Source organism: Schistocerca cancellata, chromosome 8 (assembly GCF_023864275.1).
Source record: "Schistocerca cancellata isolate TAMUIC-IGC-003103 chromosome 8, iqSchCanc2.1, whole genome shotgun sequence".
Taxonomy (NCBI): Eukaryota; Metazoa; Arthropoda; class Insecta; order Orthoptera; family Acrididae; genus Schistocerca; species Schistocerca cancellata.
The window spans coordinates 533409362-533431768 of NC_064633.1; the positions used below are offsets into that span (position 1 = coordinate 533409362).

The 22407-nt window shown below is 40.2% G+C and overlaps 1 protein-coding gene across 1 annotated transcript in view; it reads right to left on the bottom strand.

Annotated features, from left to right (window-relative positions):
- The window catches only part of LOC126094547 (mitochondrial mRNA pseudouridine synthase RPUSD3-like), a 104997-nt gene that overhangs the window by 74252 nt on the left and 8338 nt on the right, over positions 1-22407 (bottom strand). Inside the window, exon 2 of the mRNA XM_049908980.1 lies at positions 11370-11562. Within this exon, the coding sequence (XP_049764937.1) occupies positions 11370-11562 (193 nt within the window). The remainder of the gene's footprint in view (positions 1-11369; positions 11563-22407) is intronic.

The following is a 22407-nucleotide window of genomic DNA, read 5'->3' on the forward strand; positions in this document are numbered from 1 at the left end:
CACATTGGTCAGGTGTTAAAAGGCTTCGTAACTCCAGCCACCAGGCTAAACGGCAATTCACCATACGCCCCAAAACCTTACACACACTACTCGTGAGGGAAATGGGGCGATAGCTAGAGGGAAGATGTGTGTCCTTTCCAGGTTTCGGAACAGGAATGATGATAGCTTCCCTCCATCTTCTGGGAAAAGTACTGTCAGCCCAAATTCGATTATAAAGGCGAAGGAGGTGACGCAGACTACGGTATGATAAATGCAGCAACATTTGGATGTGGATACCATCCGGTCCTGGGGCGGAAGATCAAGAAGAAGAGTGCGTGTTGGAGTTCCCGCATGGAGAAAACAGTATTATAGTTTTCACTATTTTGAGAGGAGAAAGCAAGAGGTCGCACTTCCGCTGCACGTTTCTTTGGGAGAAAGGCTGGCGGGTAATTTGAAGAGCTCGAAATCTCAGCAAAGTGTTGACCCAATGAGTTAGAAATTGTGACGGGGTCCACTAAGGTATCATGCTCGACAGTGAGCCCAGAGATCGGAGAGAAACTAGGCGTGACAGATAACCATTGAATTTGACTCCAAACTTCTGAGGAAGGAGTGAAGGTGTTAAAAGAGTTAGTAAAGAAGTCCCAGCTTGCCTTCTTGCTATTGTGGATGACGTGACAGCATCGAGCACATAACTGCTTATAAGCAGATACAGTTGGCCAAAGTAGGATGGTGGCGGAAAACACAAAGAGCATGTCGCCACTCACGTATTGTGTCACGGTACGCCTCGTTCCACCAAGGAACTGGAGGGGGCGGGGGGGGGGGGGGGGGGGGGGAGGGCAAATCGGAGGTGCAAGGTATTGAAGGTTTCGCAGTTGTAAGAACAACTTCTGTAACATGAGTGATCATCAATGCTCGGTAAATGAGGGTCATCGAATATCGCTAGAGACGAAAAAAGTGTCCAATCGGCTTGGGAAAACTTCCAGTGTCTCGGGTGCATAGATGGCAGCTGTGGTTGCAATCGAAGGACACATGGAAAATGGTCACTTGAGTGTGTACCAGCAAGAGTGAACCATGCAAAGCACCGAGCTAGCTGAACAGTACCGACCGAAAGGTCCAAATGAGAGAGACTCGTCATGGAGGCAGACAAAAATGTAGGTTCCCCAGTGTTGAGGGAAACGAGATCTGCTTGGTGGAAAATGTCAATCGATAGGGAGCCTCGCGGACAAGGACGCAAAGATCCCCAAAGCGGGTGGTGGGCATTGAAGTCCCCAACCACCAAGATTAGATTAGACTAGATTAGTTTTTCGTTCCATAGATCCATGCTGAGGAGATCCTCGTGTATGTGTAACATGTCAATTATTTTTTTTAGCTGAAATAACAATACTAATAGTATGAATATATACAATACATCATTTGTTTCTATTAAAAAATTCATCTGTGGAGTAGAAGGAGTTGGCCACTAGTAAGTCTTCCAGGCTCCTTTTAAATTGATCTTTATTTGTAACTAAATTTTTTATGTTTGCTGGCAAATTATTGAAGATGAGTGTTCCTGAGTAGTGGACCCCTTTTTGAACTAAAGTAAGTGCTTTTAAGTCTTTATGCAGATCATTTTTGTTCCTGGTATTATATGTATGAACTGAGCTGTTTGTTGGAAAAAGAGATATATTATTTAGGACAAATTTCATTAAGGAGTAAATATACTGAGAGGCAGTGGTTAGTATACCCAGTTCTTTGAAGAGGTTTCTACATGACGTCCGTGAATTTACTCCACAAATAATACGTATTACACGCTTTTGGACTCTGAAAGCTTTTGTTTGACTTCAAGAGTTACCCCAAAATATTATACCATATGACATTATGGAATGAAAGTAGGCAAAGTATGCAAGTTTTTTCATTTTTATGTCGCCTATGTCTGTTAACACTCGAATTGCAAATACAGATTTGTTAAGGCATTTCTGCAGTTCTGTGGTGCGCTCCTCCCAAATGAATTTATTATCAAGTTGTAATCCAAGGAATTTAAGACTGTCAACCTCTTCTATCTGCTCTTCTTCATACTTTATGCATATGCTGGGTGGAAACCTCTTACAGGTTCTGAATTGCATGTAGTGAGTCTTTTCAAAGTTTAATGTCAATGAGTTGGCTTTAAACCATTTATTAATACCCATGAACATATCATCAGCAGATCTTTCTAGAACTACACTCTACATACTATTTATTGCAATACTTGTGTCATCTGCAAACAAAACGAACTCTGCTTCTGGCAGTGTAACTGATGAGAGATCATTAATGTACACAAGAAAAAGCAATGGCCCTAAGATGGATCCTTGTGGGACACCACATGTAATTTCTTCCCATTCTGATGATGGCTGATGACTTAATTCACTAGTCCCTTGCACTGACACCCTTTGTTTCTTGTTAGTGAGGTATGACTTGAATCATTTTGCAGCACTGCCCGTGACACCACAGAATTCTAATTTATTTAAAAGGATGTGGTTCACACAATCAAATGCCTTTGACAAATCACAGAAAATACCTGCTGCTTGTAATTTGTTATTTAATGAATTAAGTATATTTTCACTGTAGGTGTAAATAGCCTTCTTGACATCAGAACCCTTCAGAAATCCAAACTGTGTTCTTGATAATATGTTATTTGTGGTCAGATGGTTGAGAAGCTGGCTGTACATTACTTTTTCTAAAAGTTTTGAGAATGCTAGCAAAAGTGAAATCAGTCTGTATTTTTATGGTATCTCTTTATCCCCTTTCTTGAATAGAGGCTTAACATCTCCATATTTTAGCCAGTCAGGAAATGTCCCAGTTATAACTGACTGGTTACACAAGTAACTTAGAATTGTACTAAACTCACAAGAACTTGCCTTAATTAACTTTGTTGATATTTCATCGTAACCACTAGAATGCTTTGTTTTCAGAGATTTTATTATGGAAGTTATTTCTTTTGGTGAAGTGAGTGACATATTCATGTAGCTGAAGCTATTTGTAAAGGCTAGTTTCAGATATTCAAGGGCATTATTTACTGATCCTGCCAATCCCATTCTATCAGTAACAGATATAAAGTACTCCTTAAATAGATTTGCCACACTATGCCCATCGGTTACTAATGTGTCATCTACCCTTAATGTTATTTGCTCCTGTTCCTTTCTGGTTCTACCAGTCTCCTCTTTCACAATATCCCATATTGTTTTTATTTTGTTCCCTGGCATTGCTATCTTCTTCTCGTAGTGCATTTGTTTAGATGTCTGAATTACTTTTTTAAGTATTTTACAGTATTCCTTGTATTTAGCTGAATCATCAGTATTGGAGCTATTCTTGGTCGACAGATACATTTTCCTTTTTGTCTTACAGGAAATCTTTATTCCTTGTGTAATCCATGGTCTTATTATAGACTTCTGTTTAATTTGAGTAACTTTTAGAGGAAAACAGTTTTCAAACATGGTACTGACATTGTTCATGAATGTATTATATTTTTCATTCATGTCTTGGGCACTATAAACATCTTTCCAGTTCATATCTTTGAGCAGTTTTCTAAAACACTCAATTTTTGGTTGACTGACTACTCTCCTGTACTCAGACTTAGCAGTCTTGATAATCTGCTCAGAATTTACATCTAAAACAAGGAGCTGCATGTCACGATCTGACAGTCCATTTATTACAGGTTTTATGATATGATTTTGTTCCTTTGATTTGTCTATAAAAATGTTATCAATGGCTGTCCTTGAGGATTTAGTGATCCTAGTTGGAAAGTTTACAGTGTGAGTTAGATTGAAAGACAACATTACTAACTGCAGTAAATGTTTACTGGAAGATTGCATTAGAAAATCTGTATTAGTCACCAGCAATCAAAATTTCTTCGCTTCTTCCTGTTAAATAACACAAAAGAGCTTCTAGATGATTTATGAATAGATTATAATTTCCTGCAGGTGCTCGGTAAGTAGTTACTATTATACAGGATCTGTTATGGAACTCTACTTCTGTTGCACATGCTTCTAGATGCTGGTCTAAACAGACTTTATTAATATCAATGTTCTTGAATTTATGGCAATTTTTAATAAATGTGGCAACTCCTCCTCCATCCATATCTGCTCTGCAGAAGTAGGAAGCTAGCTTAAATCCTGAAATGTCTAACATATCTATGCCAGTGGTCACTTGATGTTCAGAGAGGCAGATTATGTCAATTTGGTTAGATGAATTCATTTCATCAATACAAATGAGTAGTTCATCAATTTTATTTCTGAGTCCCGGAATGTTCTGGTGTAATAAAGATAACTGATACTGCATACTAATGGGATTATAACTGCTTTGGCGAAGATGAACTGGCAGTTTCTGATTACTTTCTGTTAAACATTGTTCAAATGGAATCTGTATGCTAAAATCTGACTCCTGTTCATCTGTTTTCTCAAACTGAGTGTGTCTGCCAATCTCTCTTAAAACTCGTTTTCTTTCCCCCTTCCCTATCCTAAAAAAGGCATTCCTTTGACACCTGTGACCACTGGTATTTTACCACTTGTGTCAGTGCCCCCCCTTACGTTTTCTACAATCAACCCAGACAGTTTTCCCTTCCCTTTCCTATTGAGGTGAAGGCCATGCCTAGTGTAGTCCCACCTATCGATAGCATCCACAGGAATCAAACCAATATGGGATGTTATATCCGTCCTAAGCAGCCACTCCAACTCCAAGTTCACCCTCCTGACGGAAGAGTTCAAATGAGGCCAATCATGGCGTCTCAACACAGACACAAATCCCACACTCGTATGCTTCGTTGCTGATGCTATCTTCACCAGGTCACTCTCTATAGAATATTCAGAGTCTCTGTCAATGCTATTTCCCAGACCACCCACTATAACCACGGCATCCTCCTTCGTGAAATCTTTGCATAAAGAACCTACATCCTCTGTTACCTGACCCACATCTGCACATGGCCTGAAAAAGTTTGTGACCTGGTACTCTGGACCTAGATTTTCCTGCAGTAGTTGGCCAACACCTCTACCGTGGGAGCTACCTAACAACAGAACTTTCTTTTTCTTTACAAATTTCCCTACCTTTTTCAAGTCCTTGAAAGCTTGTTGTGCCCTTTCTACAGCTTCAGCTACATGAGGCTCATCCGATCCTGACTGAGGCAACAGGTCAAATCTATTTTCAAGATTTATGACAAAGCTGTCTGATGCTCTCCTTTGCCTGTTCCCCTTATTACCTGTTGCCACTTCCAACCTCTGTTCACCCTTCTCCCTCTTTAACCTGTCCAGTTCCTCACTTGCCTTCTCTAAGTCAGCTTGAAGAGCTGCAATTTTCCCTTCCTGTTCCAGTATTTTCCTGTCTCTACTGCAGATCCTACAATACCACTGGTCAGCCTCATTTATGTCCCCATTTCCCACGCCACTACATTCGCCCCAATGAAAGAAACTACAGCACCCATCACACCACACCCCGGAACTAACAATCCTACGGTATGTCACATACTTCTCACTCAGGGTAAAAACAGAAATCATATAAACTGATTTAAGTACTGACTAAAACGTAAACAAAGGACCCTAGAAACTATTCAAACAGATATAAATAAATTGAAAGATTACTAAATAAAAAAACTGGTGATTAAATATAAGTTTAAGTCACTGTTTACTTACGATACGCGCGCTTGAAATTAAGCCTAAAATCCGTGCTATAGGCGCGAGAAGGAAAATAAACTTCTTACGCCGTTTAATCTTCCTAAACACTTCACTAACACTTCCACTAATGTAACAACACTTATATTATATTTATACCCTCAGGAAACGTTTACCTATATGTTTAATTCACTGCTTACTTACGATTCGCACGCGTGAAATTAGGCCTAGGATTCGGACTACAGGCGCGAGAAGAAAAATATGCTTCTTCCCGTTTAATCTTATTTTATACTTCACTAACACTCCTACTAATTTAACAACACTTAGATTATATTTATAACAACTGTAACATTTAAAAACAGCTTAATAACAACGTTTTTTATAATTATTTAATGCAACAAATACTCTAAGAGTCCGCGTCGGCGCAGTGTTGCCAACCAGCAAATAGGGGGGCGGGAGCTGACCAAGGAGATGAAGGAGATCAGCTCTTGCCATCAGTGTGGATGATGTTATGTATATGGTACAGAGAGAGAAGGTGTATCCAGAAAGAGAAAGACAGGCAGCAACAGCTTGGAAGGAACTGTTTAAGGGGATTGGGTGGTAATGGACAGTATCATGGAGAAGAATCATGAGCCCCCATGTGCTGAAGTGCCATCAACAGAGTGGAGATCAAACCAGACTGACTGAAAATGAGGGAAAAAAAAGCGATTGTGGGGACGCAGCTTTGTTTCCTGAAGACAGAAGATGACCGGCAACTAGGATCATAAGAAGATCGACAATTCATCCCGATTGGCACTAATGCCGCGGATATTCCAATGGATAATTGACATAGGGTGGACAGAAAAGCGAAGAATCTTACCACGCTTGCTCTCAACTCAACGACAGCTGAGAGCTGGCCAACAGTGTGGAATGGCATTCAGCCAAAGGCAGAAGATCCTGATCCATAGGTTGTTCAGGGGCAGTTCCTGCCACCAGCGATCGGCCGCCAACAGTGCACACCTTGGCGACACGGAGGACAGACGAGGGCGGTTACCACCAGGTGGCGCTGTAGATGAGACACGCCATGTCGGAGAAGGAGAGGAACTTGGTTTCTTATGAGCCTTCTTGGAAACAAGACGTTGAGATGAGGGAGGAATCAATGGTTGTGAAGTCGGGGTACGTAAAAAATCTTAGCGAGTAGGCTCTTTTTTGGAAGTCCGGGTGTCTGATTTTGGGGCTCGTGATTTAGCAGAAGCCAATGTAGGGTGAGCCATAGAGTGAGCAGGTGATAGTGGAGAGGTTGGACGGGCGATCTTTGTGCTGGCCAACCTGATGACCGTGGCACTAAATGTAAGATCACAAGTCTGCATGGCTGCCTCCTTAGTAGGCCGAGGAGATGCAAGGACAGTGCTATATTTACCTGCTGGAGGCACAGTGGGCTTTCGACTGGCAAACAACTTATGAGCAGCAAATGTAGACACCTTTTCCTTCACTCTGATTTCCTGAATAAGCTGTTCATCTTTGAAAATGGGGCAATCGCTAGAGGAAGCATCGTGGTCACCCATACAGTTGATACAACGAGGGGATGGAGGTGGACAAGCACCCTCATGGGCATCCTTGCCACAAATAATGCAATTGGCCGGATTGGAACACGAGTGGCTGGTATGATTAAACCACTGACCCCAATAGCAACATGTAGGGTTGGGGATGTAAGGGCTAACTGAAATTACTTCATAGCCCGCTTTAGTGTTCGATGGAAGTTGAACTCCGTCAAATGTCAAGAAGATAGTACAGTTTGGTACCAAGTCCATGTCAACCCTTTTCATGACTTTATGTACAGCCGTTAAGCCCTGGTCAGACAGGTAGTTTTGAATTTCCTCATTGGACAATCTGTCGAGTGAGCGTGTATAAACCATCCCACGTGATGAATTTAAAGTGCGGTGCACTTCCACCCAGACAGGGAAGGTGTGTAGGAGTGAAGTTCCCAGCAATTTTTGGGTCTGGAGGGCACTGACTGTTTCTAACAACAAGGTGCCATTTTGTAATCAGGAACAAGACTTTACAGGACCTGCAACTGCGTCAACACCTTTCTGAATAATGAAAGGGTTGACTGTGGAAAAGTCTTGACCTTCGTCCGACTGAGAAACAACAAGGAACTGTGGCACTGATGGAAGAGTTGTCCGTGGCTGGGACTCATTAAACTTTCGCTAGTGAGCAGAAATTGTAGACTTAGAGGAAACCATTGCAGAAGTATCCCCCATGATTACCGGTGTCTCCGATGGTGTGCTCCTTCCTTGTGGGGGAACTCTCCGAGGGCACTCCCGCCTTAGGTGATTGTTCACACCTCAGGTCACACCTCCCGGAGAAACGGACGGAGGGACCAATCGGCATGTTCAGAAGGTACCAGCTCTGGTAATCACCCCTCCCTGGCCATTACCAGGGGGTACGTACGTGTCCTACCTGTTTACCCAGGGCGGGGAATTACGTGTTATCCCGTCACTGGCTACGCATGCGTGGGAACGCGTGGATCGGCCTTCAGAAACACACAGGGAGGACAGAAAGAGAAAGGGAGGAACAAAGAAAAGGAAAGAAGAGAGGTCTCATACGCCACACTGGAGAAGAGGGTAAAGAGAAGAGGCAAGGAAAAGAGAAGGACAAAGGGAGGACAAACTTCCAAACAAAGAAAGCAAAGAAGAGAGACTCTTACGGTTATAAGCGTCCGTCTCCGAACGTACGCACAAAACATACTCTCATAGGGGGAGACGGGGAAGGGAAGAGGTGGAGGTGAGTGGTGGGGGAGGATGGGTGATGGGGAAGGATGTGGAAAAGGAAGGTATGCAGCCCGGAAAGGAAAGAGAGCCACACTAGCTTGGGGTCCCGTGCTTGCAATGCACGTATCCACAAATAAGTTGTTTACCCCTGGGGGGTCATTTTTCCTTGTGCTACATACAGCATACTGCATATCAAGTACCTGTTACACACATTTGTATATTTTAATTTAGTCATATGTTTCCCCATTTTTGAATGTAATATATGCTGAATGTTTTTTGGCACACCAACGGAGATGTTTGTGCACTCTGACATGCTGCAGTCGAGAGTCGGCGACATGAAGTACATCTTTGACGACGTAAAGTACATCTTTGACAACATAAAGTAACGGCCAATTGTAACTGTCAGTTTATGTAGCAAGTGGCTACAACTTTACACATATTGTCATGTGGTCATATAAAAGTAATGACATGGCTTCATTCACAATGATGTTAGTTGTGGAATACGTAAAATGTGGCCTCAAGTGTGGAACGTAATTTCAAATTATGTTCCGCATTTAATATGATACATTTTGTGGTGTGCATCCACATGGAAGTAGAGGTAAAGGATTATTCTATGTCTGTAACAAGATTGTTATTATGTCTTTTAGGTTGTTGTTGTTGTTTTTGTTGTGGTTGTTGTTGTTGTTACAATGGGTTTCATAATGGTATGTTTTATTTTAGATGCTTGATAATAACATAAATGTAGTAACAGACTGATAGCACAAATAATAACACAGCCTACTACAGATCATGTTTTCCTTCACACAATTTCTAGAGTTTACGGGCCCACAGAAAAGCGAAATAATAAATATTTAATTCTTGTCTGCCTAATGTCCACATGACAATAATGCTTCCTCCCCAGAGTGCTAGTAATGCTAATCGATATTTAACCAATTACAATAATAATGGTGTGCCGCAAGTGATACACAGTCCAGATTGTGCACTGTATTAGTTTTCTTTTTTAAGTGTAAAACCAGAGTTACACGTCAAGTCTTTTGAAATATGATCTGTGAAATTTGGCCAAGGAACATAAAGAACTAACTTATTCATACCGCATTTATCAACCTTCAAGATCATTCAATTACCTCATACTCTGCCTCTAGTAATTGCTCTCTTGAGAAGTTTGCACCCAGGTCAATTTAATCCCAACTGTCTTAATCTTTTCAAAATTTTATTCATCTATCACTTCTTGGGTCTGCCACAAAGATGTCTCCATCAGGTCTTTCACCATCACAGTTTCGGCAGGGTGTTCAAACATGTGTGATACATCCTGCCTGTCAGTCTTCTTACCTCCATTTCTACATCTACATCTACATTTATACTCCGCAAGCCACCCAACGGTGTGTGGCGTGCTGCACTATGTTGAGCTGCCACATCAATTCATACAATTCCTGGCTCAGCTTTTTGCAGCTAACAGCATCTTGCATTGCATAAAAACATTCCTCAAGATTTTTTGTTGAAATACTAACAGTCTCTCATCATCCTCATTTGTGGCAAATACAGTTTCTGATCCACATAATGCCACTCAGAGCTGTTTCTGCATTATACGTGAGTTTGCTTCTGTTGGAAATTGTGTGTGAAGACCCAATGTACTTAATGCCAAAATACGTTTTGGATGCATTAATAACCCACTGTTTTATATTTAGCTTTATGTTGCTGTGATTCTCAAACCAGGTATACATTTACTTGAAGTTTCCTTCTTCAGCCAAACTCAGGTCTCATGCCTGTAATGCTCCACTGTATAGCACAATCCTTCCATCTTCTCAGAGTTGATTTTAAGGTTGAGTTTGCTAACATTATAGGCTAGGTTCCTCACTGTTGCCACTACTGTGGCTTCCAACTTGGGCAGGGCTGTTATATCATCAGCATAATTTAACAAATGCATTATTCCACTGCCCAAAAGGCACCTTTATAATTTCTGCCGGTTTTATCAGACGACATTCTGGGCCATTATGTTAAAACCATGTGAGTGAGACAGCGTCACACAAAAAAGTCTATCTGAACACTTTTAAAAATTATCTTGTTAGTCACTCTCATTCTCTCCTTAGTGACTCACCACCACATGTAATGGTTTCTTCCTGATCCAATCAAGGATGCAGTGCAGAAAGAATAATTGCTTAAAGGCCCCTCTGCTTGCTCTAATTAGGCTAATCTTCTCATCACAATACCTGTGGATGCAATATATAAGGTACTGAAGAATATCTCTAGATTCTTCACTTAGAAATGATTCTTGAAACTTTGTAAGCAGGCTCCTGTGGGATAATTTATTTCTGTCTTCAAGAGCCTGCAAGTTCAATTTTTTCAACATTCCCATGACAGTCAGCCATGTCTGAAACAAACCAGTGACTATTCATTCCACCCACCTTTGCATTCATTCAGTATCATCTGTTAGTCCTATTTGGTATTTATGATGGAAAAAGGGTCTGCAATAGACAGAAATACGTAATATGTCAGAAGCTTTTTGGGTTGAAAAATATCTGTGCCCAAAAGTTCAAGCCAGCAGGGGTCTCTGAACACACTACTGTCATCGGTCTGTAAGCACCTTCACCACGCATTTGCAGCTTTCAAATGATGTCCCCATGACAGGTCGTCACAGTGCTGATACCAGCTTTTGCTACTTGCCTGCAGTAACAAGCAGCCACTACTGAATAATGTATAGCAATAGTCTTCAGGAAATATTGTAGAATACTCTAAACATGATCCGTTGACAGCCCCACACGGTATATATGGAACATATCCACCACAACAGCATGAAGAATCACATAAAATTTCCATGGTTGGCATCCCAAGGGTTATCTATCCACCTGTTCTCATTTAAGCTTTTCATGAAAGGTACTAGTTTTCTGGAGATTAAAAAGAGTGTTACACTAAAAAAAATAATCAGATAAATGATACTAGGAATGAGTAAAAAGATGAATATGAGGGTACTAACTTATATAGAAAGTATAACTACAAGCTATTTCGAATGTGCAAACATTAGCCATACCTTCCAGGGGTCTTTACTGGACTAAGGGAGCGATACCCCAATTCTTCAGCGATGTATGGTAAGGCATCTAAAAGAGTTTCCTGACATTCTCCCACAACTGCTGTGTTCAACAGATATGATTCTGATAAAAAAAATTTCTTAGTTGGTGGTTTCACACTTATGCCATAAGGCTTGTTAAGAATTACCAGTCCATCTGTGAACACAAAAATAACTTTATGGATCTAAAATGTGTTACTGGTGTACACTATTGGCAACAAATGATTTAGTATGAAAATTTACCTTATTTTTACTTTACATACAGAAAGATCAAATATGGAATAAGACAGCTCATTTGACCCCCCCCCCCCCCCCCCCACACACACACACACAACGTATGTTGGTGATACGGATTATTGCACACGCAAACACGCACGTACACGCGCACACGCGCACACACACACACACACACACACACACACACACACACACACACACACACACACACACACACATGTATGTTGGTGATACGGATTATTGCCACGAGATTAAATGCAGCAGCAGTAGCAGAGCACTTTTTGTCTATGAGAACACCAGATGTGCTCATACTTAGATCATTACCCACACTCACATTCAAGTAACTTATGAAACTGTTTTACCTAACAGGTACACATTACTCTGCAAAGCACCTTCCCCTTCCTCAATATCTTCTCAAACCAATGGCACTAAACATTAAATGTGGCTTGCTATTCAGAAATAACTCTACAAATATCGTAAGGAAACAACGGATGGGAGAACATCTCGGTGGCAAACACTTATCTTCCACATTCCTCTCTGCTCCAGCTTCTTATTATTATGCAATATGTCACCAAACTTGCTATTTTTTGAGACTGGGCTAAACATTTCGCCCATCTGTATGCGTAATATCCTTGACCACCACTGAGAATTCCAGGTCTGGACATCAGAGCTAAGTTTTTGCTAACTCTATAACAAAATATTTTACAGTCATCATAAAAGAAAACAATGATCTTCACCATCTGAAATGCAACACTGATGGTTGTCTGTGTAAGTTATTGATGTTACACTTCCTGTGTGCAACCTGTATGCCTCTTATGTTCGATGTCAGTAGATTTATTTATTAAATTTTCTCTCAATCACCATTCTTGATGTTTGCTGAGATGGCCTTGCTACTCAGTTCCACCTAACCGTGTTGCAGCAGTCTTCACAGGACTTTGCTTCCTTGTGCATGGACGGGTGCTGAAAGAGATCATTTGTTTTCTTCCAAGCTGCTTGCATGTCATAAATGAACTCTAAGCCACCTACGTTGACATTTTCTCTTACAAAACACCACCTCGTAGTACACAATCTTGTGTACAATGTGGATTGACGGGTCTTTTTAAAAACTGATGTGGCTTCGGGAAGATCAAGGTTAGACTAGAGATAAGATTAGATTCAGTTTTCGTTCCATAGACCCAAAAATGACATGATTCTTGTGGGCACATAGCACGTCAGAAAGTATAACATACGAAACATAGAACATTTGAATATAATACTCACTTCCCTGATCATTTGTCAGTAGATTGTCAAAATATGTGACAACATTACAGTAAAAACAGGAAGTAGTAAGTAGTCCCTACATAAGCCTGTTTACCAGTCAGTTCCCCCCACGAACCATGGACGTTGCTGTTGGTGGGGAGGCTCGCGTGCCTCAGCGATACACATGGCAGTACCGTAGGTGCAACCACAACAGAGGGGTATCTGTTGAGAGGCCAGACAAACGTGTGTTTCCTGAAGAGGGGCAGCAGCCCTTTCAGTAGTTCCAGGGGCTACAGTCTGGATGATTGACTGATCTGGCCTTGTAACACTAACCAAAACGGCCTTGCTGTGCTGGTACTGCGAACGGCTGAAAGCAAGGGGACACTACAGCTGTAATTTTTCCCAAGGGTATGCAGCTTTACTGTACGGTTAAATGACGATGGCTTCCTCTTGGGTAAAATATTCCCCCATTCGGATCTCCAGGCGAGGACTACTCAAGAGGACGTCGTTATCAGGAGAAAACTGGCGTTCTATGGATTGGAGCATGGAATGTCAGATCCCTTAACCGGGCAGGTAGGTTAATAATGAATAAAAAAAAATAGGAGTGCGGGTAAGCTACTACAAACAGCATAGTGAACGGATTATTGTGGCCAAAATAGACACTACGCCCATGCCTACTACAGTAGTACAAGTTTATATGCCAACTAGCTCTGCAGATGATGATGAAATTTATGAAATGTATGATGAGATAAAAGAAATTATTCAGGTAGTGAAGGGAGACGAAAATTGAATAGTCATGGGTGACTGGAATTCGAGAGTAGGAAAAGGGAGAGAAGGAAACATAGTGGGTGAATATGGATTGGGAGTGAGAAATGAAAGAATTTTGCACAGAGCATACCTTTATCATAGCTAACACTTGGTTCAAGAATCATGAAAGAAGGTTGTATACATGGAAGACACCTGGAGATACTAGAAGGTATCACATAGATCATATAATGGTAAGACAGAGATTTAGGAACCAGGTTTTAAATTGTAGGACATTTCCAGGGGCAGATGTGGACTCTGACCACAATCTATTGGTTATGAACTGTAGATTAAAACTGAAGAAACTGCAAAAAGGTGGGAATTTAAGGAGATGGGACCTGGATAAACTGACTAAACCAAAGATTGTACAGAGTTTCAGGGAGAGCATAAGGGAACAATTGACAGGAATGAGGGAAAGAAATACAGTAGAAGAAGAATGGGTAGGACTGAGGGATGAAGTAGTGAAGGCAGCAGAGGATCAAGTAGGTAAAAAGACGAGGGCTTGTAGAAATCCTTGGGTAACAGAAGAAATATTGAATTTAATTGATGAAAGAAGAAAATATAAAAATGCAGTAAATGATGCAGGCGAAAAGGAATACAAACATCTCAAAAATGAGATCAACAGGAAGTGCAAAATGGCTAAGCAGGGATGGCTAGAGGACAAATGTAAGGATGTAGAGGCTTATCTCACTAGGGGTAAGATAGATACTGCCTACAGGAAAATTAAAGAGACCTTTGGAGAAAAGAGAGTCACTTGTATGAATATTAAGAGCTCAGATGGAAACCCAGTTCTAAGCAAAGAGGGGAAAGCAGAAAGGTGGAAGGAGTATATAGAGGGTCTATACAAGGGCAATGTACTTGAGGACAATATTATGGAAATGGAAGAGGATGTAGATGAAGACGAAATGGGAGATACAATACTGTGTGAAGAGTTTGACAGAGCACTGAAAGACTTGAGTCGAAACAAGGCCCTGGGAGTAGACAACATTCCATTGGAACTACTGACAGCCTTGGCAGAGCCAGTCCTGACAAAACTCTACCATCTGGTGAGCAAGATGTATGAGACAGGCAAAATACCCTCAGACTTCAAGAAGAATAGAATAATTCCAATCCCAAAGAAAGCAAGTGTTGACAGATGGGAAAATTACCGAACTATCAGTTTAATAAGTCACAGCTGCAAAATACTAACGCGAATTATTTACAGACGAATGGAAAAACTGGTAGAAGCCGACCTCGGGGAAGATCAGTTTGGAGTCCGTAGAAATGCTGGAGCACGTGAGGCAATACTAACCCTATGACTTATCTTAGAAAATAGATTACGGAAAGGCAAACCTACGTTTCTAGCATTTGTAGACTTACAGAAAGCTTTTGACAATGTTGACTGGAATACTCTCTTTCAAATTCTAAAGGTGGTAGGGGTAAAATACAGGGAGCAAAAGGCTATCTACAATCTGTACAGAAACCAGATGGCAGTTATAAGAGTCGAGGGGCATGAAAGGGAAGCAGCAGTTGGGAAGGGAGTGAGACAGGGTTGTAGCCTATCCCCAATGTTATTCAATCTGTATATTGAGCAAGCAGTAAAGGAAACAAAAGAAAAATTTGGAGTAGGTATTAAACTCCATGGAGAAGAAATAAAAATTTTGAGGTTCGCCGATGACATTGTAATTCTGTCAGAGACAGCAAAGGACTTGGAAGAACAGTTGAATGGAATGGATAGTGTCTTGAAAGGAGGATATAAGATGAACATCAACAAAAGCAAAAAGAGGATAATGGAATGTAGTCGAATTAAGTCGGGCGATGCTGAGGGAATTAGATTAGGAAATGAGACACTTAAAGTAGTAAAGGATTTTTGCTATTTGGGGAGCAAAATAACTGACGATGGTCGAAGTAGAGAGGATATAAAATGTAGACTGGCAATGTGAAGGAATGCGTTTATGAAGAAGAGAAATTTGTTAACATCGAGTATAGATTTAACTGTCAGGAAGTCGTTTCTGAAAGTATTTGTATGGAGTGTAGCCATGTGTGGAAGTGAAACATGGACGATAAATTGTTTGGACAAGAAGAGAATAGAAGCTTTCGAAATGTGGTGCTACAGAAGAATGGTTAGATCACGTAAATAATGAGGAGGTATTGAATAGAATTGGGGAGAAGAGGAGTTTGTGGCACAACTTGACAAGGAGAAGGGACCTGTTGGTAGGACATGTTTTGAGGCATCAAGGGATCACAAATTTAGCATTGGAGGGCAGCGTGGAGGGTAAAAATCGTAGAGGGAGACCAAGAGATGTACACACTAAGCAGATTCAGAAGGATGTAGGTTGCAGTAAGCACTGGGAAATGAAGAAGCTTGCACAGGATAGAATAGCATGGAGAGCTGCATCAAACCAGTCTCAGGACTGAAGACCATGACAACGACGGTGGCGACGATGACGACAACAACGACAACCAGTCAGATGTCATGACATCCATTACAGTCATGACCTTTTTTTTTTTCTTTTTCTTTTTCTTCTTGTCTTCTGAACACCTCTTAACCATGATGCCAAGGAACAAGTGGCCCCAAACAAAAAGTGAAGACATTTACTTGCCGTTCCCCATTGTGGATGTGATGGGTTCAAAATATCCCATCTGCACCAATCGAAACCTCTGAGCAGCTTAGCATTTTTTATGTTATTAAATCATCATCAGGGGTGAGAGACATAACACTTAACAAAAATTTATCTTTAGAACGAATTACGACTTGAAATTATTGTCACTACAACTGGTTTACTTATACAAACATTTAACATCTCATATGGACACAATTTAAAAATTGTATACCTACACTCATTTAGCATTAGGGCCTAACCTACTTTCCAGAATGTCCGCACAAATTCCACTAGCTGCTCAAAACCTATGCGGTAGTACATATGACATTAACTTTCCAAAGAAAACTGCCTAGCAAAAAAAGAATTTTAGTGTTGAAGAGTACCTATTAAGGCGCGTTTAAACTGTGCTCAGAACATGTTTTTGTTCGGAACATTGTGTGCAACTTGTCCCCTCAACATGTTGGCAACAATGTACATTGTTCGCATTTCTGTTTACACTAGCGACCAACATTTCTACATATTCGCATAGTCTGCTATGGTGAACTGATAGGTTACTTTGCGTATTCACATCAAGAGATATGCTTTGTCAAGTGAAGAGGAAGAATTAATGACATTTGGTGCTGCAATAATAATACTTAACAAAATGAACAGACCAAGAAAATGACATAGTGATCACTGGTGGACCAAAACATACTATAGAAGACATGGCAGGAATGACATGCTTTGCGAGCTGAATTTGGAAGACGGTTCTGGCTTTCGTAACTTCACTAAGATTTCGCCGTCAGATTTTGAAAAATGTTGTTGGATATTATAGGACCAGTTGTTTCAAAGAAAGACACAAATTTCAGAAAAGCAACCCCTTTGAAGTAAAGACTTGCTGTTACTCTTCATTTTCTGGCATCAAGGAGACTCCTATCAAAGCCTTGCATATTTATTCCACATTTCAAAGCCAGCCATATCTCAAATAGTTCTGAAAGTTTGTGAAGCTTTGGTTGAAGGATTATGTAAAGGTAATTAAGCTACGTTAACAGCACTGAAACATGTAGCCCAGCGCAGTTTTGAGTTTATGTCACTGAAAAATATGGATACAATTACAGTATTACTTTTGTATATAATATAAAAGAATATACTACCATTAAATACTTACTTGAAATGTAAAAGAAGCTAGTACTACTTCACTAAAAGTTTCGTATAATTCTTTAAAAGTATTACCTCAAATATTGCATTTTTGAGTTGTGTCACTGTTCTTGCCAGGTTGCGACATATTTAATTGATTAGATATTTATTTTTATATTAGTATTTAGATAATTGCATCATTCCATAAAGATAATTTCTTCAGAATCCAAATCAGATATGGTGCCAATGAATGTGACAGGGGAATCTGTGGTTGAAGTTGACGCTGATGATGCTGCTGTGTCTGTTTATTACGGTATGCTGCTGCTTCCTCAGAGCATTCAGTTGGCGTTGATGTTGCTGCTGCATAATATTATGCAATATTTCTGCTGCATTAAGTATGGGGTCTCTTCTTCCACCCCCCCCCCCCCCCCTCTTGGCCACCTTTTGTGGAGGTAGTGTGCTGTCCTCTTCACCCTTCTCTGCAGGTTCCTCTGTTTCAGATGCTGCACGTTGAGGTAGCTCTTGCAAAACCTGAAGCCAAATTTACTTGTTTCAGATGCCAGCTACTGAAGACGAATGGCGTTCAAAAAAAAGTGTGTTCCGCCAAGCACTTCACTTCCCTCAATGCGTGGGAGCCATTGATGGGAAGCGCACTGTTCTACAGTGCCCTGTTGCTAGTGGGAGCGAGTTTTATAACTATAAAGGATCGTTTAGCATTGTTTTGCTTGCTGTAGTTGACGCCAACTACAACTTTTTATATGCTGATGTTGGCTGCCAAGGGGGGATTTCTGATGGAGGTGTTTTCAAGAAAGCCTCCATAAGTGAACTAATTCACAAAAAGAAACAGAACTTGCCACGTCACGAGTGTTTACCTGGAGGGACAAAGTCACTACCACATGTATTTACGGCAGAAGATGCTTTTCCATTACATGAAAACATCATGAAGCCGTATCCAGGTAGGCACATCAGAGGCTCTAAAGAGAGAGTCTATGCCACACGATCATTTATTTACCACAAAATGTCAAAGGCAAGGATGAGTGTGGAAAACACATTTGGTTTTATGGCTTCAGTGTTCCGGGTCTTCAGCAAACCGATGCTATTACAACCACAGAAGGCACAAACCACCACAATGACAGCAGAGTGTCTGCATAATTTTTTAAGAAAAAATTATGAGTCAAGAAGTTATTATAGCCCACCAGGAAGCTTCGATTCTTTTTGTCCACAAACAGGAGAAGTCATTCCAGGGGCAAGGAGAAGACATGTTAATGTAACCTCTATTACTACACTCCCAAATATACCATGGAGAACTTCTCAAACATTCAAGAAAATTCGCGACGAATTTGCCAACTACTTTGTGAGCCCACGAGGAGCTGTTCCATGGTAAAATAATTACTGTTAAAATTGTTGTACAAGAGAATAAAATTAATCATATGCAAGTACAACCTTGTTTACCTCTTCAATTGTGTCCCGGGTCTCCTTTGCTTCCTGGATATCATCCAGGAAACGTAGGTATTTAAATCCAAACCACTTTGTTTTGTAAAGTGTGTCAGTACCACATCCAGATTTTTTAGTGTCCCCTATTTTTCTTTTCTCTCGTCGGTACTGAGACAAGAGAGATTTAATTTTTTTGTCCACATCACTGCTGCTGGCGCCAAGCTGAATCGTGTTCGATTTTAGTATTTTTGTAACCTCCACAATGTACATTCCATGGGCACTCCTCTGCCTCATACTGCGATATCAATTGGAAAATTTTGTCTCGTGACCACTCTATTTCAGATAAAAATGCAGGGAAATAAAATAAACGCATCACTACACTCACAGCAAAACAAACACCAAGACACTCACTGAAAGCAAATGAATACTCGCACTGCGTAGCGGAATTTAGTGGTAGCAGGCCACGAACAATGTTTCTTTGACCTCTACCGATGCAGCCGTGGAACACTGGTTTTGGGTTGCGAACATCAGTAGTCCATTACTAGCCACGAACAATGTTGCAAACAATGTTGTGAATAATGTTGCAAACTCAGTGTAAACGCACCTTTACATTGAATTTGTATATACTTTTTTTGACATGTCTTACATTAAACATACAATCGCTGCACATAGTAAAATCCTACATGATCAAATAAAACTCAGTTGAATTCAATTCAAGCATCTTTATAATGGGTTTGAATTACACTCCAAGAATGCACCACTGCCACAATTTACAGCCAGTCACACCTGAGCTTAACAAATAAGCTGCATCAGAGTCTATAACACACTATTTTAGTTCTGCAGCCATTTCTGCTGGCAACTACACCTGAAACGTACTGCCTTCTACCATTAAAATGGTCATGACACATTCACTGACTTCACCAACTCTCAACCTAACTGTCAGCTTCCAACACAGCTAAGCCTCAGACTATGCTACACACCAGTCTGTCACTGTGACCATGCCACATCATTACAATTTATTGTGCAAATGTTCAATGCAACGTAAAACTACCTAACACTGAAAGCAGTAGCATATCTGATAGATAATAATATGATCATGCTGAAAAGAGAGAAACTAAATGTGCTACACTTATAGATTAGAGCAAAGCCTTCAACTCACATGAGGCTAGTAACAAAATCTGTGCACTATTGCATAAAGGATAATTTAATATGTGTATTTAGAACCTATCTACCTGACAGGCTATGCAAATAATCAGATATCAAAACTGATGAAAATAAAACATGAAATCAGGGGTTGGTTCTTGTACCCTCCCTTTTCATTGTTTACATAAAGGATTTCTCAAATCACATATGCGAAAACATATTATATGCTGATGACATAACACTGATAACAGGTGCCAACATACGAAGTGTTCAAAACTACAACAGAGAAATAATTGGAATGACTGACTACTGCTGTATGGCCATCCAGCTATCCACTAACAGAACAAGGATGGAAGAATTTCTATCACTCTCCGTGCAATAAAGTATGAGATAAGAATGTGATCGAAACAAGTTTTCTGTGGGATGAACGCATTTATTATCAAGAGTCAAACTAGCAAGTGTAACTTTTTTGTTACATAAATTACAATAAAATATTCGTAAGAATCTATTTCTATACTCTTATTATACATTCTTCCACTCACACCTGCAATGAAGGAATACAGTTGCATGGTGAAATGGACCAGAGTCAACACTCATTTTCCAATGGCAGAAGAAAGCCATTACATCTATTCTGGGTTTGTGTCACTCAAGAGACTTGCGGAAGTTGGTTCAATTCACTTAACATACAGACAGTCCCCAGACTTTATATGTATGGTTCCCAATTCATGCCAAAGAAAATTTATACAAACTTAAGACTAAGAAATAATGTTCATTTGCACAATACAAGAAATAGCCGCATGATGCGTTTACCAAACTCAAGACTGTCCCACACACCCACAATAGCCATAAACAACTTGTGATTATTTGTTATCTATGCTTGCAAAATTTGGTGACTGAACATGTAAATGGTATTCTCTCAGCAAAGTAATTCTTCTAAAATCAAAACTGTGATCTGCTGAAGATATTATTATTGCTATGGTTAGATACTATTCTAGAATACATCCCCATCTCAAAAATTTTGGAGAATGACGTCAGCAGTGAAATAGGCCTATAGTTATTGAATCTCTCTTATCACCTCTCTTAAAGAAGGGATTAACAACTGTACATTTCAGTCTCTCTGAAAAAATGCCTGGAGTTACTGATGCATTATATATTTTGGGTAAGACTGGGTTTATTATGTGGGAACAAATCTTTAGTACTTTATTCGGAACACCATCAAAATCAGATGAGCGTTTATCTTTGGAAGGACGTAGTGTATAATTTTCTTAATTTCAGAAGAAGTTGGTGATGCATTCATACGATTGAATTTTATGAGAGTTACTTTTCCTACATAATGCTGTTATTCTTATCTTGAGCTGTTTGTCCCCTATGCTTTCTACTACATTTAAGAAATGATTAATATATTTGATACCTGTGATGCATCACTTATAGCCCTTCCATTTAGTTTAACAGTGATGTTATCCTGATCTGTGGTTGGTTGTTCTGTTTTTTGTTTCACTGCAGTCCATTTAGCCTAAGTCTGTTGTTGGAATTACTGATTTCTGACATTATGTACCCCTTCCTTGCATTTTTAAAAAACTTTCTTTAGTAATTTTGAGTGGTTGTTTTAGTGTACAACTCCTGCAGGGTCTCTACTTGTTCCTGCCAACAGATACATTTCCCTTTTCCTTTCACAAGATACTTTAATCCCTCTAGTTATAGATGGTTTTTTTACATGGTTATTTACCGAACTTTCTGATTAACTTATGTGGAAATCAATTTCCAAATAATGCTAAGGGTACATGAACACAATCGGGTGAACCCTGGAAACGAACTAGCACGAACAGCTAGTTCTACTACCGGGAAACATCGAAGAAAAATTGCAAGCACACAAAACTGGACCACCTGAAGAACAAAAATTGTGACAACTTCATTAAATATTGAAGGACTGTCAAGAGAGAAAGAAGTCTTATCATGAGACAAGTGCAAACAATATTCATGGGACATTTTAACATTGCAAGCAACACACAGTGAGGTAAATGACCACAGACCAAAACCTGACGGCATGAATATGGTATCAGAATGCCCTCAAGAACAATATGGTAAGGCTGTCTTGGGATTATGGAAGTGTCCGATTCCACCCGTCTGCTTTGACCCATGATGTCATCAACATGGCGGAAATGGCTACTCTAAGCGTCTCCAATATGGCGCCAATGATGTCACTACATACACACAGCAACAAACACGAAAATACGTATAAATAAGACAATAACATCTCCCTCCTAAAATACAATCAAACTAATGGGACAACTGCGGCAAACTGGGGGTTTTAGAGAAGGGACAAGCTAAATATAACAGGAAAAAAACAACAACAACAAGATCCCAAAACACACAAAATGATGGGCAAGAAAAATAATTACAAAATCTATAAGAATCGGACACTTCCCTTGACCTATATAGGTCAACTG